This window comes from Trachurus japonicus, chromosome 21 (assembly GCF_045865225.1).
Source record: "Trachurus japonicus isolate A0001 chromosome 21, Traja_1.0".
In the NCBI taxonomy this organism is placed as follows: Eukaryota; Metazoa; Chordata; class Actinopteri; order Carangiformes; family Carangidae; genus Trachurus; species Trachurus japonicus.
In genome coordinates, this window is record NC_140927.1 from 2,391,695 (window position 1) to 2,407,907 (window position 16,213).

The following is a 16,213-nucleotide window of genomic DNA, read 5'->3' on the forward strand; positions in this document are numbered from 1 at the left end:
GATGTGCGTGAATGTGGTGACGTAGGGACGAGGACCAATAGATCCATGACGAGGGCGGGGACTGCTAACTCCATCGGCTGACAAGAAGTTAGCCAAAACGACCGGATCGCTTACTTCTGCTTTAACAAGCAATGTCATTCTGTTATAATCGATTATGGTCTGCTCCTGCATCTATGCAAACATCCATGTCCGCATCTTGATGCACTGATTATATGATTCATTTCAACACCCCATACTGTAAAGTAGGCCTACAGTACTAGTGAACTTAGTGGGGTTTCAACAGCCTCTGCTTTTAAATAGATTGATTGTCGTTGATGTTTCAGGAGCAACTTTCAGTTATCATATACCACAATGTATGTCAGCCCATGGCTAATAATACCTATGTATATGACACAATAAGTTCACCAAAATGTCAGTATTCTACCTAGAAGCTTGAAGAATCAAACCAAATCCTGCTCTGAGATATCCTTCCGCTTCTCTGTGTAACTTGGCAGCTCGTCACGTGTGTCATGAATGACTTCATTGCCTCGAGTCAGACATTTTCTCAAGCAACACTTAAACCAAACTTGTGCTGATTGCAGGAGAAGAAGCGGTGTCGCCCAGACTCTCAGCACTGCGAGATGCTGACAGTAGTGAAGAAGGAAAAATCCAGATAACAAGTCCCAAATGTCACAGTGTGGGTGGAGTCTGGCAGGACGATCACTGAGGATGAGAGGATGTTTATTGTTTATTAAAGCTTTTTTAAGGCCATGCTTTTCAAATTATAGCCCAGATCATTGGGATAAATGGGATACTTTGTAAGTATCCTATAACCATTTGCAGATACAGCTGCTGGGCATTAGCGACGCGATTTAAAAGTAATATCTGTTAAATCTACCCTCCTCTGAAACATCAAATCCCACAGATCTGAGATACAAGATGCCCTTCTATGATTCAAAAGAGATGTGTGCTGTAGGCAACTTCCAGGCCTTCCAAGCACTGACACATGGCCGCCAAAGATAAATATGCGTTGCAATATCTTCCTAAGAGGAGAGTTTGTGAGCGAGGGAGGTGCCCCTTGTAGTTAATAATTAATTTGTTAAGCTGTTGGGATCTTTTAGGCATTTCTGTGTGAGCAGAAGACCATGACATAATGACCAAAAGTTCTGGAATGTTTCCAGTAAGAGAATGTTGTGCTGAATTTGTTTTATTTTGTCACACACTTACTTTTTCTGACATTTAGGGATTGTTCAACATAAACATAACATGATTTTTTACTTTAAATTAAATTGATTACATAAAGCGGAAGTTTTAGATTTTTTTTCTTTTTTGTATGGGGGCCTTGACAGCTGCAACTTGTATGCAGCACATGCAAAGACACAAACATCTTCATCAGTTCATCGCTTCAAAAGTGTGCGGTTACCTTCCTAGTGTCCCCCGGACTGAATATGTTGCATATTTCATGTAAGAAACTACAAAACTAAAGGCCTGTGTGCATGAGGCTTTCTACCTTTATGGGACATCTGAATCTTTTCAAGGCTCATGGTGATGGTGATGTCATCAACCATCTTTATTCAGCCCTAGTAAAATTTGAAAACCAAAATAAAAGAAAACCAAATGATTAGTTTTTCTTTTCAAGTCACATTTTTTCCTCTTTAATATTGAAAAGAAATGATGGCCATAAAAATACCCATTGCATCATAGCTATACCTTTTCATAGTATTCTGGACAGTCATACCAAATAATACACTTTCACTTCATCAAAAAAAGCCTTTTTCCACAGTCTTTGATTAAAAGCAGGTACTGCAGCACTTTTGCTGAACTGGCGAAGCTCTGGAATCCGGGTGCGGCAGCCAGACGTTCACTAAGTTACATTGGTCTTCATAGCTGTCTGCGCCTCGGTGTTCCCATACATGGTGATTCTCCCTCCATGTCTGTTGGCATAAATCTCTCTAGTTTAACTTAACTTGCTGTTTCACATGTTCTGTCCCAAATTTAAACCAGTGTGCCTTTTTCCCTGTCCTTCATCTTGACGTCATAATAGTCATAATAAGTCAATTGAATTGTCTGACACGTTACCATATCCTGTGGGGTTAGTGGAAGTGAAAATGAGAGAAGGATAAGAGAAAGAAAATCTCATTAGATTGGGCGAACCATGTGACCTGAGGAAATCTGTGGCATAAAGAGAGCGGTTTCCCTGGATGTTGGTCTCAGGTCTCTGATTGTGCATGTGATATATGGACAGGAGCTCTGTAGCCTAATGGAAGAAGGGTCAAAGCCATTTAGCCCTTTTTAAAACTTAACCTAATTGATATGTTTGCTAAATTTGAGTGCTAAGTCATATATTAGTCATATGTAACAGTGGCCTAAACCCAGTGCCTTTTAATAGGGTTATTTAAGGGAGCTTTGAGGTCAGAGCAAACAAAGGTGGAGTATTTAAAACTTCTATCAGGCCACTCCCACTATATCTCAATCTATTGTTGCTAGTAGCAAAAATGCATCTTGGTAAGAAACAAATGTTAGCACTCTCTAGATTGTGCTAGAAGAGTTTAGTTTAGAGATTAGCTGAAATTAAACTGAAGGAACAGGTAGAGGTCGAGATAAATCCTCGAGTGCAGACGTTTCCCAGAAGCAACAGGAGCTGGAGGTGGAGGAGATGAACTGATCATCCTGCTCTGCCTTTCTGTGCACATTTGTTATTGTTCTCATGCCACCATGAGGCCAAAGGACTAGATTTCACCAGAACTGTTCGCCAGACAAGTGGCTTTGATAACGGTAGTGACTGAAGCATCTCTCTGAGGAATTTGAATGTGGGAACGGAGAAGTGGGTGGACAGGAGGGGCGTGTGGTAGTGACGGGCTTTTAAGTTGAGCAAACATTCTTACATAGAGTTGACTGTTAAACTTTACTCAATGCAGAAAAAAATGCCAATCACTATTTGTTACTAATAGCTATTAAAAGGACATTTGTAATTTTTGTTGTCTAAATCTTTGCCAAAATGAGTCACTTCATCTTGTGGTCCAACTTATGTGGTTTTCCAAGATTTAGGTGTGACACTTTTATATGTAAACCACATGAGGAGGATCTGTAGCTATTTATAGACTGCAGAAACCTTGGATGAAAACAGCAGTTGCCTGAGTTGCAAACAACAGCTCATTTGAATGGAAAACAAATGGCTGAAGAATCTTGGCAGGAACCGCAACCTAAGTGGCTGAAATTGAAGGACAGTGTCGTCCTTGTATTCGTGAAAAAAAAAGGCTGACAAACTATCTGCACGGACGGACAAACAGGAGGAGAGCCAGCCGCTCGTCCAAAACTCCTGAATGAGTGGCCAATCTTTAAGAATATTGACCATAGATGAAAAAGTAAACACAAAACAGAATAACCCTAAAACCATGACAAACTATCACAGATGTCTGACTCTGCATTCATTGCCTGTGGGAAATGCAGAATGGAGACAAGACGGTTCCAGTCGCAATGCAAGTTAATCAGTGGAAAATGACCCTTTTATGCACATGCAGACGAACAATAGCACTATGTTTAGTTTGTTGGATAGGGATGATTCAGCCATCTGAGCCTGAAATAATAGAAATAAGGAGCTACACAGAAGTGTCCGGATGAAGAAAGTTTCTTAAAATCTGCAGCATTTCAAAATGGTTAAAGATCAGATCCGCAGCCCAGAAACAACATGGAGGATTCCCTGCAGGTCACAGTGGTGTATGAAGAAGCAGGAAATCAATTTGTCCTGGATAGAAATCTTAGAAAATACAGTGGTTTTTAGGAAGTGACCACAAGTTTTGCATACTTAAAGGTATAATATGTAGGAAGTACCCCCATCTAGCGGTGCGGTTGCATATCAGAACGTATTCTTGATGTTGCATTCACGTGAAATTGGGCAGACGTCAGACAGACAACAGACGCTGCATGTAACAGGATAAACAAGCGTCTATGTAAACAAGTGGTCCACCAGCACGAGGCAAAACAATACAGGCGTGACAATATGTTGTCATGGTGATGTCGTATTGTTTACCTGACCCACGTTTTACCGTCTTTCTCTGGTCGAGTAAAATGACATCCGGTTGGTTTGCCGACGGCCGTCTGCCTGACTGCACCTGAATGCAACATCAGTGCCTCCGTCCTTCCTCACACTACACAGTGGTGACAGTTTTAACAGGCGATACCTGGAAAACTTTCTCCCCGAGCCGACAGCTCCGGTGAGTTTCTGTGGTTACCTACGCTCACGCTGCCTCTGAACGTAAAAAGTGGTGATGCTAATAAAACACCAAATAAGTTACATACTGGGGCTTTAAATATGGTGATTCTACATGGACAAAATCCCCATTTCAGCTCATCATTCACCAGAACCAAACTGACCAAACTGAACCACCAAGGAGACAGAGTGGTACCAGTTTTGAAATGAGTTTGAGAAATCGTCTAGGAACCCATGGACAAGTATCTCAGCAGCTCTCCATCAATCAGACCTTTATGGTGGAGAGACAAGACAGGAGCCACTGTGAATTCTGCAAACAATGTTTTTTTCTGAGAGCAAATGGAAAAAGATGATCTGGTCTGATAAAAGCTCCATGCACTATGTGGTGATCACCAAGCAATGCTCATTGTCTGGCTAACACCATCCATATGGTTGAGCAAGGAGGTGACAGCACTGGGTTTGGAAGACTGGTCAGGACTGAGGAAAAGGAGAAGGATGAACGCAGCCAAATACAGAGAGGTCCGTGAAGAAAAGCTGCTCCAGACCACACGGGGTGCACATTATTATAGTTTGTGAGTAGCCAAAGCCAGGATTTAAAGCCCACAGAACATCTGTGGAGAGACCCAAAGATGACAGTTCACAGTTCTCATCCAATCTGATAGAGCCTGAGAGGATCTGTCAGGAAGAGAAGGAAACTGCCCAGATCCAGGTGTGCAAAAGTGCAAAGAAAGTAGAGACTTGTGAAGGTTAGAAGCTGTTATTGCTGCCAAGACTCCTGCTACTGAATTAAAGGTCTGAGCACTTTGTAAATTAACTAATTCAGTTTTGTACTTCTTTTTGCGAAGATTTCTAAAAAAGATGCTTTCATGGTCATATTGGATTATGAAGACTGATCCACAAATGCCCATTTTTATCCACTTAAATTCAAATCCACATTACCATAAATAAAGAAGTGAAGGCGCCGACTACTTCCTGAAACCGTATGAGTAATAAAACATCATTGTGTTTGAAAAGCATGCTGCCAGAGTTTCAATAAAAGATTTGTCATACAAAGACAGACCATTAGCTGTTTTACCATCCACCTCCTCCGGCTGATTAGACATCATGTCGAGTAAAAGCAGCTGCGTGCTCTGCAGATCGTTGTGTAATGTCAGCAAACTCTGAGAACTGGGTTTGCTCATGTCCACACATAAGCTCCAATCAGGTGACATATGTGAAAAGACCTGTATGTGTAGATGATATGACTCTGACCTGACAAACTGACTGTAACACCGGATCAATAGCTTAAACCTGGTTCCTGTAAGCTTTAAAATGCAAGTGGTTTCCTATCATTTTAATATGGGACCACATGTTTTATGTTTTTTCTGCTTTAGGGCTCCTCAGTGAGGTCGCCTGTCCCTGATTATATGTTTTACCGAATCATTTAAATAGTAAAAAGTAAATCTAATCTTAGTGTTTCACCCACACGTATAGTGAAGATGCATAACAGGTGCAAATTTTGCACCATTGAAGGGCCCCTTCATTTAGAGGATTATCCTAGAGGAGCAGTAGTGCTCCTTCTGCTGCTGCTGTGCTGAGGTCATCCCACATCCAAGCATAAGAGGAAATTCCCTCTAAACCTCTTCCTCCCACGGTTTGATATCTAAACCATCCATCAGTCACTGCTGCCAAGAGGACATGTGAGCAGTGGTAGCTCACTGACTTTGGAGCAGTTGAGTGAATCATCTGTTTGTGACACACAGCTCAACAAGGTTAGTCCATCTCTCAGCACTATGTGTAATTTCAGCTCCGTTCGACTAAATTTAAATCAAGCAAATTGGTTGATCATCCCTCATCTCAATAAAAAACAGCAGATTGCCAATTACAGTATTGAGCCTCACAGGCTTTGAAGCCTGGACATGTGACTCCTTGGGAAATACGGGAGTCTGAAACGTATATCTGACAGTTTCTAATCACGTGGGGATTTCATATAGACCCCTATGGATAAACTAATCCTTTTAACCTTTGAAAACAATCACACATTTTTCTTATTCCAAAAGTTCATAAGCAATACAACAGTTCAGTATGAGTACCAGCCAGGCAGTCAACATGTTTATTTCTGCTGAGAAGTTGGACCTGTTATCACTGGAGTCTGTGGGCTTTACCAGCCAGACTCCAGCGGTCATAAGAGAAACTGCAGTGTTTGGTACTTCCTCGTTGGCTTCTTCTTCAGCTCCAATGGCTGTTATTGGCTAAGATGGCTGTTGCACCACATTTCAACATTCATCAAATGAGTCACGGGGGGTTAAATTATTACACTGAACATCAGGCTGAAAAAAAGTTTTACTGCTCTGGCTGTGGATTTTAGTCTCAGTATTATTTGAGTGAACAGATCGTGAATCAAAAAGACTTTTGTGGATCTCAGTTCAACACTTTATATTATCCAAACTCAAATAACCCCACTTTTAGATATTTCATTTCATCGCTTTGAAAATAAAAGTAGCAGAGCACTGTTACAGCCACATTGTTACAGCTGTTGCCTTATTGATAGATTCATATATCTACAGGAGAGTGTAAAACACAAAACAATTTGTCCTTGAATTTTATCAGTCAGTTACAGATGATTCAAATAAAGATTTTAACCTGAGAATCGATTTTTTTTTCAAGCCGGCCCTCCCTTACCAACCACCCCAAATTCTGTTTGTTGATATGCTCGCTGTAATTTGGCACTACATTCAGAAACTTTCAAAAACATCAATAGAAAAAAAAAGCTTTTATCTTACCCAAGCCTGTCCTCCTCCTTCTTCCTCAGGTCAAAATCTCGCTGAACAACTTCCCACACATGTTTGGCCTCGTCATCTGTGAGCTTGGAGAGATCCAGCTTCTTCCCTGTAGCTGTGGTGCCAGGCATAACTGTGAATTTGTTGCCAGCTGTTGGGTTACAGAGGGGGAGATAACACACAAATTAGCTGCTTTGCACATTAAGTTAAAACTAGTCGGTATTAACAAATCTGTAGGCACCAAGGATTTAACATACAGGCAAGATTGAATTGAACAAAAATAGATCTGCAGAGAAAACACTACTGATGATAAAAACAGTTCACTCAAAAACATCATCTGACCTCCTGACGACAGTTCTATGCAATATTAAGAGCTGAAATTGACAACATTGTTGGTAAATCAGTTGATTGGGGACAGTCATGGCACGTTCACAGTACCAACTCACTGTCATTGTAAAGGCATTGTACCATTATAAAAGATGAAAATAGGCCGCGCATGTCAAATTTGCATGGGAATGCTTAATGTGAATAAAGCGGAGGCAGATTTAGGTGGGACATGGTAACAATTCTCCTTTTTTTCTTTGTTGGATAAACAGCAAACGGGAATCTTGGTGTCTTAAGCCAAACTGAAAGACAATGAAAGGTTTCATTAAACCTACTTGGGGAGTGAATGGTACCAATTTGTGAACATAATGTTTAGGTAACATCCCCTACTGAGTTGATGAAGTGAACTTATTGGCCAACAGGTGCTTATTTCCACATCCTCATGATTTTTTCATTTGGAGTATGCTCTAATTCCAGTGTTATTATGTGTTCTCTTCTTGATCTCTAACTCCTGGAGGACATATCTGGCTAGTAACGGTCTGTGTTGTATTCCTAAATAACCTTAGATGTGGTCCAAATGTTTTATTTTTCAGAGCTGCCACACCTACTGTATAAGGTACATCCAGGTCTACTTGTTTCTATTTAAAAATACGAGTTTCACCCTTGCCTTCTCTTTCTGGGGTGTTTTTATTTCATACTAGGCGTTTAAACAAAGGCCACTGACTACTTTGTGTGCGTAACAGTGTCTTTTCTTATGCAGTTTCCTACTGTGTTTATGAAATAGCTTTCTTTTGTGTGTGGTCTAGTTGTTTTCATGACTCTGCTCATGAGTCAGAGATGTCTAAACCTTGTACTTGTCCGTCTTTTATGTTGTTGCCGTCTTCCAGGCAAAGCAGACCAGAATAATAGTATTGATCAAGGGTCAGTGACTTGGAGCGTAGGCCCAGATCAGCTGCTTTAAAACCTCTCTGCCACATGTATCTGTCCTGTGATCTGTGGAGCTTTTGCACAATTCAATCATCACATTGCTGATTTTTTTTTTTAAGTTCTCTGTCAGTGGAGTATGCCCAAGTATTTCACATGATCCACTTAATGCTGCATGGGTTTCAGAGGATGAGGTAATGGCACTCAAGCTGACAGACAGTTACACACACACACACACACACACACGCTCAATAGTGCTCAGGAACATCACATTATAGCCTTGTTTTCCACAGCCCATGTAAGAAAACTCAAATGACTGGCTAGTCTAATCTAATTTCTGCTTATGCAAGTGAGCGGCAATGGTAAAAACAAGCACGCAAGTTTGACAGAAGAACAAGTCCTCCTATCATTCACTCCTGCTATACAAAAACCTCTCCCACAGTTTAATTCTCACACTTGAATAGCCACTCAGTGTACAAGGTCTTCACACGTATTTACTTAGTAGGTGTGTGCAAGCTAATTTACTGTATTGTACGAAGAAAACATTAACAAAAGTAAAAACCACTATAATATTCTTGAGAGCATGTTGAGCTCCATCTCTTCACCAATGAAATATGGTTTTTACACTATATCTTTGAAGGACTTCCTGCATTAAATTAGCTGTTGATGCTCAACAACTCAACAGGTGCACATTTAAATGACTCCTTCTGTTTGCAAAGGGATGGTTGGGCTTGGTAACAGGAGGGGACACAATCCTGGAATAGTTTTACCAGCAAAGAAACAGTTCAGACGAAGCGTACATTTTAAACTTTATTCTAATTCAAACTACTAATGGAATTTCCAACGTGGCCCCATTGGAATTGGTGCCAGGACTTTTATATTTGGGAGAGGTCCCAAAAGCTGTCTGGCAAATGCTCCAAAATACTTTTAAATACATGAATTAGAAAACCAATAAGAATATATGGGGAGCTCGCAGGCAGGAGTTTAGTCCACTGAAATACACAAAGTCACTGCCTCGCACTGCAGTTTAAGTGACAGAAATCTCAAAAAAAGCAAGAACAGGATTACAGTTTTATGTTGAATCAAACAGTCAGATGCTAATGTCTAATTTTCATCTTTTTAACATCACCATGACACGAGTGAGCGTAGCTGTGTGACCTACCTTGATGTTGTCTGAGTAGCCCTCGGGCAGTATTTCCTCTGAAGGCACACCAGGCTGACTGCAGGGCAAACTAAGTAGCAGACAGTAATGCTAATCACATGTCTAGTTAACCAGGAGGAAGAAAGCCAGAGAGACAAGCCTCCCCTCCGCCTCTCTTGACTTTGCTTCAAAGGGTCAGGCTGTGTGCCTTGCCTCATTCACAGCAGATTTATTTTGCATGTATGTTGGGGAAAGTACCTGATTACCCATAAATCAATCAGCTTGTAAGCAATTATTTTGGGGCATCTTGTTGCTTGGACCGTTTCCAAATATGCAGTGATCATGAGGTTATTCAGAGGCCAGTTGGGCCGAAGCCCCAGTCACATGTCATAGACCCTATATTACAGGAAAGAGCGGTAATACAAAACCTAAACACCATTATCAGACAAGTCACACGTTTTTTACTCTGAATGAATGATCTAAAATTAAAAAATAAAAAAGATCTGAAATTTTACAACAGCAGCAAAATAAAACAATGCCTAATCTTCTCAGTCTGTTAATAATTCATGCAGTGTTTATTTTAAGGTTTTACTTGGAGGCAGATTGCACTTATAAGACTGTTATTTGCACAGTGGGAAGGTCGACCTTCCTTTGTCAGCAAGGAATCATATTCCATTCATGCAGCCAAATATTTACACCTGGGATTACAACTAAAAAGTTGCAAGTGTTTTTATATGTCGACATCATTTTGTTAATCTAATGTGATGTGAAAGCAGAGTTGGAGAGAGTAGGAATGACCACAGGAAACTCCCAATCAATTATGAGAGAAATGTACACTCTAAGTCAGACAAGAAGAATCCAATTGCATATGAAAATCATACCGGCTGAAGTTGGAGCATTTTCCATTGTTCATTTATTTATCTGATTCTCTTCCCATAAACATCAAGACTAACTCTCATTTCCTCCCTCGCTGGTTTATATTTTCCAAGGGGTTGATTTGAGCCATGTGACCAGTCCAGCAATCCGGTTTTCTTGTTTGCTCAACCACCAGATCCCTGTCATCCTCTGCTGGAGTAAATAAACATGTTGGTTAGTCGCACACAGTTTGTTTTTACACTTTACATTTTTGTACGTTTATATTCTGCTCACTGCACTGTAGCTATTTATATCTCACAAACACAGCAGACACAGAGTTTGAATGGTATGGGCTCTATGCACAGCTCCACTACTTCCTGAACTTAAGGCTGCTCTTTTATTTCCTGTCTTACATTATTGGACAAACTGATCCAGGTGTGTCTGGGTAGTCACAATGGTCAGACACACCTGGATTAATCAGTTTATAGAGCCCATTGAGGGCAGTGTCCTGCTCTCTGAAATAAAAGCATGTTTATTGAAAATATAGCATGAAAAGGATCTCTGCTGTTCACTATGGTCTTGTCCTTACAGCGCAAACACATATTGCACAAAGTAAAAAGGTCCCCATGCAGACTTTTTGAACACTATATTGGTTTCAGAATAGATCCAACATTTGTTCAGATAGATGGTTCAGAGAGCACATGGACAAACATTAACACAAAAAAAACCTTTGTGGATGACATGATACACATTTCTGAAGCTGATGTGAAATGTTTAACTGTCAGATGGAAGACAATGCATTTTGGTAAAAATAAATACATACATAAATAAATAAATGTAAATGCAATAGCTTGATTCGATTAAAAGCAAATTTTACAGGGCACCTTTAAGGGAAAATTATCAGACAAACTGAATTTATTTAGTGTGTAACATTGGCAAAAAAATGGTGTGCGACTCTTCATTATACACCTGTCACACAATCATACAGTCTGTCTGACTTGTGTGAAGTCTGTCTGTCTTTTGTCATGTGTACTGTGTTGTGGAGAGTGGAGACAGACATTTTAATATAATTTAACAGGGAGCTGACAAAATGTGCAAAAACAAAAATGCTCAGATCATCTTAGAATCTTAATGATAAAAAAAACAAACAACAAAAAGCAAACAAACAAGAAAACCTTACTGGCCATCACATGAATTGCCAGATAAGTGGAAATCTGCCCTAAAATACCAAGACCCCAAAACAGAAACTGTTTGAAAGCGGGTAGAAAAACAGTGCAACAAAGGTTTAGTTTGGCTTCAGTACAGTCAGTTCCTGCAGTCATCTCCGTGTGTATGTTAGCATTCAATTCCACCTCTCTTTTTATCTTGGATAACAGCCAGTGCAAACAAGCTAATGTATGAAAATCCTGGACAGCACGTGACAGCAGCTTGTATGTTTGATTCTCTCTCTCCCTGTGCTGGCCAGCTGAATCCTCACCAGGGTAACATTTACCCAAATACCATGTGTCTGCTGAACACTGAATTTATCTTTTTCTTGTAACCTACTCATTATCCATGAATGACATCATATCCTGTTACTGATAGTGACAGATTATGTATTGACTTATCTGTAACCTTGAACCATTGCATGTGCAAACTGTGATGACATGAGGCTTAAGCAATGATAAAATGGCAAACACACATACAGTCACAATGTATACTGTTGTATTTTTGAGTGCAGGATGTAAACTGACTCAAATTTGTGTTTAGAGCTATGTTCACCTAAAGTCTTTAGTCGTGCTATAGCACAGTCTGTACTCAGGTATAGCTACTTTGACCAACTTGCTAACACCAATGCGTTAAAGTTCAGAATTTAAAACTTTTCTCATGGTCATTATATTAGTCTTAAAAGTTCTGTATTTTACACTTGTTCTGTGTTTTATTGTGTTGATAAGTAGAATAGTTTTAAGAATCAAAAACCATCTCAGTGTAGTTTTCCATCTCCTCTCTCAGGCTGCTCTCTGGAGTTGGAGACACAAAATTCCTGTAAGGTTGGACGGTCGGTCCTGGTGGGTGGGGCTTATGGCTTAACTCAGAGCAGTGACTGCTTTTTTGTGACGACATAAGGTTACAGTTAAGTCCTGACGACTGTTTTTAAGGCTCAATCTCTGAGCTTTGCATTTCTTAGTGGACTGAGATTTTGATACTGTCACAGTCACACACCCCGGACCTGCTGTATAATTTAGAAAAACGAGGACATTCATAAATTGGACATTAAAGCTGTTTGTGTTCTAATGTTTGCTTATTAGAACTAAGCAAAAAGTACAAATGAAGCTAATGAAATGCCATGAAGAAATTATCATGCAACTGCAGTGACTTGCAAGTGATCTGTTAGAAGGCTGGTACAAAACCTCCCCCTATTGGTGTTGACACAGCACTGAAATACCCACACTCAACATGAGAGACACTAATAATGACCATCGGGCCCCCAGTTTAAACAATCCCAGTCTTAATCAATGAGTTTCATTATCTTTTATCAATGTATGTGTTTTTATTTTTTTTATTTTTGGACAACATGAAAGACGAGTGAAGATTATAGAGGGATCCCATTAACCCCTGTTCTCACTTGGTTTAAACTATAGATTTCTATCCCAAAGTGGAACCAAACAATTAGAAAGAATGAATGAAAGAATTTAAACCAGCCACAGACTTTATCTGCATTTTCTTCTCTTGACCAGTCGTCATTATGTGGTTTTGGCATCTCCCTCTGATGCCTGATTTTCTCTCCCATTTTAAGATTAGGTCCTTTTAGTGTAAGCATTTGCTTTGATAGAGACTGATTACCTCTCTGTGGTTTATCATTAGACTTGGCCCTCCTCTCCAGTAATCACTGGAGAGCAGGAAAAGGGCCTGTTTTCAATGCTGTGTTGGGGCCATAAGAGGAGGAAATACCCCCACCCTCCACCCGTCATAACAGGAGGAAACAGTCCAACAAAATAAAATAAAACTGAGTTTATGAGCTTTTTTTCATAGTCAAACTAATCTGACTGATCCCTGACTTTTTTGTGAAATTGCTGCGAGGTATTTGAATTGCAATGAAAGGTTTTACACGTGACACTCGGAAAATCCCTGTTATTAATTTCACTGTTGGCCATTTAAGTCATACTGACATTATCCTGCTGCTGTGCTGTTTAGTGCTACCATAGTTCAACTGAAGGATTAGCAGGTGCATAAACAGAGCAGTCGGTCCTTCCTTGGTTGCCAGACCATGTGGAGTCTGAATGGGACGAATTGGAGCTGAAGATGAGAGACTGCGTGAGATAATGAGTGCTTGGAGGGAACATTAAAGTGACACACAGACTTGACTGCAGCACAGCCTCATAGGCACCTTGAATGACAGGCACAATGAAAAGTCTAGTAGAAACAGACAGTAATGAATGCACTGACATTAGTTACTGCTGCTCACTGCTGGTGCTGTAGAGAATGGCAGAAAGGCATTGAGGCAAGTGGGCCAAGCATGCAGGTCAAATTTTTCCAAATTTGAAAAAAAGAAAAAAAAAATATATATATATATTTATATTGAAATCAGTTCACAGGCTGTTAAAGGCAACTGAGAAAGTTGAGGAAAGTCTCAATTTTCAAGTTATGTTACAATGCCTTCATATATGGGCAATAAAAAAAGCGCAATTAATACATGGGAATTGCATACAGTCCATATAAAAGTGACTGTAAACTGAAACAGAAATAGAAATTTTTATATTCAATGGTTCTTTGTGTGTTCTGTAATGGAGATTATAGTGCCAGTAGTTTTATAGGAATCCCCCATTGTAACATTTTAGAAGCTTTATGCTGGAAAAGTTTCCTTTCACATTTCCAGCTGGACGTGGCGGCCTGTCAATGCATTCTTTTTCTAATGTGAAAGCTGTTTGGATCAAGTGACAAAGGCTCATTATACATTGCTGCAGCACACATAGGTCTTTCAGAGTGTCACATACAGGAACAACTTCAACTGTCTCTGATTTGATTCCTTGTGTGTTTGTTTTCTGTTAACCACTCTCAGTGTGACAGTGAAATGTAAAGACTGAAAGTGGAAGGGGGAAGTGTTGAGATTTTTTTCATATTCCATGTATTAGCCCTGACGCTGTCCTTCCAAGAACAACAGCGTCAGTCATCTTCAGGATTGCCAGCAGTAGGAATTATGAATCTTATTTGCCGGAGCAATCAGTAGCACACTTTACCAAAGTTTCTGTTAGTCAGTGTTACTGTCAGGGTGGGGGAATAACAGGACCCAAATGCAGACCGCAAGGATACAGGGTTCGGTGGCACAGAAAGGATGTTGCATGGGGAAACACAGGAGCATGGGGGAGGTAATCAAACGGGCGGAGAACTTAACAGGAAGACAGGAGTAAGACATGGACTTCAAAATAAAACAGGAAACAGGAACATAACAGGGAATGAAAGACACCATGACACAAGAAGACAGGACACAGAACTTCAAAATAAAACAGGAACTAAACTTAAAGCAGAAGTAAGCGATCCGGTGGTTTTGGCTAACTTCCTGTCAGCCGATGGAGTTAGCAGTCCCCGCCCTCGTCCCTACGTCACCACATTCACGCAGATCCCTTGGCCGCACACACAGAGAGGACCGCCCCTTTATGCCGTTCTCTCTCCTCATTGGATAAAGGTAGGATACAAGGAAAGTTTTCTCCTCGGCTTACAGCAGAGCAGAGTGACTGACAGACCTGTGTTTCAGACCAAACACTCTATATAAGTGATTGCCATCGGAAGATATAACTATTTAAGACTTATATTAACACAAACATTCTGCTTACTTCTGCTTTAATAAGACCAGTTAAAGAATAGTTTGATTTGTTAGGTTTGTAGGATCCTGCTTAACCTACTGCTTTAATAAAGAATATCCCCGGTATAAGGTCAATAGGTATGAATACTGTCAAAGTATCGGTCCACAGAGAAATGCTCTCGGCTCATCAGAAAGTGCCTTAAATTTAGTTGTTAAAGCAAATGTCATTGCATCAAATTTGAGTACAATGACTGAAGCTATTGTTACTTAGTTACAATTATTAAATCCATTGTTTTTGAAAAACTTACATAAGTCTGAGTTAGTTCACGTGTGCTTATGATTACAGCTGTGCTCAGCAGTAACACGCAATGAAAATATCACACAAACGCTCTAATTAAGTGTCTGACTCCAGCTCAAACATCTGAAGTAAGATTATCACCATTTGTTGTGTTACGACCTGCGGTTAGCCTGGCCATGTGTCAGAAGACTTTCAGCCAATCAGAGGAGAGGCTCATTAGTCCTAAGGGAAGCATGAGAGGGGAGAAATAGATGCTTTTGATACTAAAACCCACAAATAAACCTAATTATATTTATCAAAACTTAACTGTAAATCTTTGAAAAATGAAGAGTTCCCCTTTACTCCCTATATCTCTGGTGTCCTCAGGGTCCACTGGTTCCACCACTGCCTTCTGCAAAAAACACTGGGTTACCGAGGGCAACAGCTGTGTGCATCATTTTGTCTTTCCAAGTTGCCTGGCAAAATAGCTGAGTCAGAACATCTCCAGCAGTCAGCAGCATTTTGCAGTTGCTGTAGGAGGGAGGGGCCTCACCTGCTGAGTCATGAAGGATGTAACACGAATAGAAAAAATATAGAAACGTTTTTGGGATAAATCAAAACTGACAACATACTTTTAAACTTGGTGATACATGGTAGCTGAAAAAACAACAGATCTAGATAGCACACCTACATTGTGAACTTCAGACTTAAAAGTATAATTATGGTTTTTATTTCAGCTTCTTATTTTGGTAGGTTTGACTGTCATTCCCAGCAGTCATGACTATATTATACTCACAGTGTTATTGCTGGTATCTTTTGCTAAAAATAAGTCAAATATGGCAGGAGACACGCGCAGTTTAGACAGACTTCCTGGCTCAACTCTGACCAACTTTTCTTCCTGTAGTTACAGTTACAATAAAACTGAATTACATTGCAGAAAACCATTGTGCTGTACACATGTACA

General features: G+C 40.1%; 1 protein-coding gene across 1 annotated transcript in view; it reads right to left on the minus strand.

Annotated features, from left to right (window-relative positions):
- Positions 1-9,513, minus strand: part of mlphb (melanophilin b) — a 40,344-nt gene extending 30,831 nt beyond the window's left edge. Inside the window, exons 1-2 of the mRNA XM_085765423.1 lie at positions 9,359-9,513; positions 6,952-7,099 (exon numbers count right to left, since the gene is read on the minus strand). Coding sequence (XP_085621549.1) covers positions 6,952-7,079 — 128 coding nt within the window. The 5' untranslated portion in view covers positions 7,080-7,099; positions 9,359-9,513. The remainder of the gene's footprint in view (positions 1-6,951; positions 7,100-9,358) is intronic.
- Between the last annotated feature and the right edge of the window lie 6,700 nt (positions 9,514-16,213).